Genomic DNA, 2,651 nt, shown 5'->3' with positions numbered 1-2,651 from the left:
GAGCAGCTGGGCCCGTGAGCCATGGCCGCTGAGCCTGCGCGTCCGGAGCCTGTGCTCCGCAACCGGAGAGGCCACAACAGTGAGAGGCCCGCGTACCGCAAAAAAAAAAAAAAAAAGGCTGAGAGGGTAGTAGAAGAGGGAGGAGAAGCGGCTAACGACTGATGGCTACTCTCTGCTGGCCCAGGCTTAGCGCCCACCCAAGGCTGACTCACTGAATCCTCAAAAGAACTCTACCCGTTTGGTGCCTTTACCTTCATCTGACAGATAGGCAAACTGAGAATTTGAAAAGTTACTTTTTCAAGGCCACACAACTGGTAAGAGGTGGAACCAGGAGACAAACCAGAAAGTTAAGAAATGCCAAGTAGGCCGGGGCCGGGTGCGGCGAGGGCGGTGGGCCGTGAGGTGGGGCCCGGGCTCCACGCTCACGCCGGCCCGCCGCCCCCAGGACGTGTTCCTCATGATCCGGCGCCACAAGACCACCATCTTCACGGACGCCAAGGAGTCGAGCACTGTGTTCGAGCTAAAGCGCACCATCGAGGGCATCCTCAAGCGGCCGCCGGACGAGCAGCGGCTGTACAAGGACGACCAGCTTCTGGACGACGGAAAGACATTGGGCGAGTGTGGCTTCACCAGCCAGACAGCACGGCCTCAGGCCCCAGCCACTGTGGGGCTAGCCTTCAGGGCAGATGAGGCCTTTGAGGCCCTGCGCATCGAGCCCTTCTCCAGCGCACCCGAGCTGCCGGATGTGATGAAGCCACAGGACTCAGGAAGCAGCGCCAATGAACAAGTTGTGCAGCGAGAGGCCCCCCAAGCGCTCTACCCTCCCAATAAAAGAGATTTGGGTGTCAAAAAAAAAAAAGAAATGTCACGTATGTGAAATTTTAATAGAGGTGGACAACTAACTCTCCATAACCTTTAGTATTTACTTGGTGGTTGTTCTCAGAGGGGCATATGGAAAGGAGGTTCTTTGCTCTCTTTCTTTGACTGAAGGAGCAATGACCACAGAAGATATGGTTGTGACTTAGGCACTGCCCAGGGGAAGGGATTCAGTCCTCTCTAAGGAGGTCCCAGGATGCTGGGTGGTCTCTGGTTCAGAGTAGAATGAGCCACCTCGATGGGCCATGGCCTACCTAGTAAAAACTTCCTGGCTTTCTCCAAGGTGGTAGTTTCCCTCTACTGTTTATCAATATGCTATAAAAAGAAAAGTGCTTGTAAACAACTTGAGTGCATGAACAATCTAATTAAAATAAAGTAATAGCTTGTGAAAAAAGTAGTAAAACTAATTATTATAGAGTAGCAGTGTAGGAAGGCAAAAATTGCTGACGGTCTTTAGGTCTAAGCTGCTTCATTTGGCACAGAAAAACACAGTTTACCAGGTCCCTTCTGAGGATATGGTTCTTCCCTCCCAACCTAGATTTAAACTCTGTTGCTTCTCATCTCAACGTTCGATTTTCTTCTTGGCAGCAGCCATATGCAAGTGACCTTCCAATGGTTCTAACTCCAAATTGCTCCTTAGGGTCAAATGTCTGACTTCTTTCTTTTTAACTCAGAGAATCATGAAAGTTTAGAATCTGAGACCCTATTCACTGAAGGAACATAGAGACTCCTAGTAAATGATCCATGGATGCGTGACTCCCTTTGCCGACGTTTCCATGTGATGACTAGCCACTCTTTGCTCAAGTTCCTTGCAGAGGCAAGGAAATGTAGCTGTGGCTGCTCTGACTGCTGTCAAATACCCTTTTGTTTCTGTTTTAAGCTATCCTCTGTCCCTTTAATGTCCCACTACTCCTTGTTCTATCTCTCAGGGCCATAGAGAATAAGAAAAATGCCACTCCCAGGTATTTGAAGGCAGGACTGTGTCAGCTCATGCCCTCCCAGTATCTAGTTACAGCACCAAACCTGCTAAGTGTTCTACCTCCACGACATAGAAGCTGGTTGAAAGGTCTCACAGTTTACCTAGGAGGGGTATTTACCTGAAACGGCCAAATACAGTCCTACAGAGGTGAGGACCATAGTCTTTGCTGGGAAGAGTAATAGTCGTATCTGAGGGGAAATGGAACATCAAGTCAGAAGGTAGAACAGGGGACAGAAGAAAGATATCAAACAGCAAATTTGTTCGCTCAGAGGGTCAGGAGTAGAGGAGAAGCAGTATGAAGTACAGGTACAGAAAGGCAATTCAGAACTAAGACCATGGAACAGTAAATTTTTACAGGAGCTCCCCTTTCATTACATAGTGATTCATGTATAGCCTATGGTCATGCAGGGCCAGATTCCCTCAGTTTAACACTGGTAGTTCTTCAATTATTCATCATACGACTGCTATTGAAACTGCCTTTAAAATCCACGCTAGAATCTTGTTGAACAGCTCATTAAATAACATCATTAGTTGGTAGAATCCACCTGACACTTTTGGGTAATAGGGTATCGCAGAGGCATTTAAAATGTATACCAGAGCATGGACCAGACTTTCTTTGCTCAGGAAAAGTCACTATAGTGGACCCTCTTAGTTATGTAAACATAGCTTGATTAAGTACATGGAAAGCACTTAGCTTAACCAATAATATCAGCACACGTCACCTCCCCCCTTTAGACTAAGTGAGTCTCAGGGTTCTTGGACATTGGAGGTAAGTGAGGCAGAGGTGGCTTTCAGC

At 47.9% G+C, this 2,651-nt stretch overlaps 1 protein-coding gene across 1 annotated transcript; it reads left to right on the top strand.

Annotated features, from left to right (window-relative positions):
- The first annotated feature begins 415 nt into the window (after positions 1-415).
- LOC116760220 (elongin-B-like) lies at positions 416-877 on the top strand. Its single transcript, XM_032644787.1, has one exon. The coding sequence runs from the start codon at positions 458-460 to the stop codon at positions 875-877; it is 420 nt and encodes a 139-aa protein (XP_032500678.1). The 5' UTR covers positions 416-457.
- The last annotated feature ends 1,774 nt before the right edge of the window (positions 878-2,651 follow it).

This window comes from Phocoena sinus, chromosome 1 (genome assembly GCF_008692025.1).
Source record: "Phocoena sinus isolate mPhoSin1 chromosome 1, mPhoSin1.pri, whole genome shotgun sequence".
NCBI classification, from domain to species: domain Eukaryota; kingdom Metazoa; phylum Chordata; class Mammalia; order Artiodactyla; family Phocoenidae; genus Phocoena; species Phocoena sinus.
This window is presented reverse-complemented; position numbering and strand designations above follow the sequence as displayed.

Coding starts and splice junctions, on each gene's coding strand:
- LOC116760220 (XM_032644787.1), top strand. CDS start 458: ATGATCCGGCGCCACAAGACCACCATCTTCACGGACGCCAAGGAGTCG.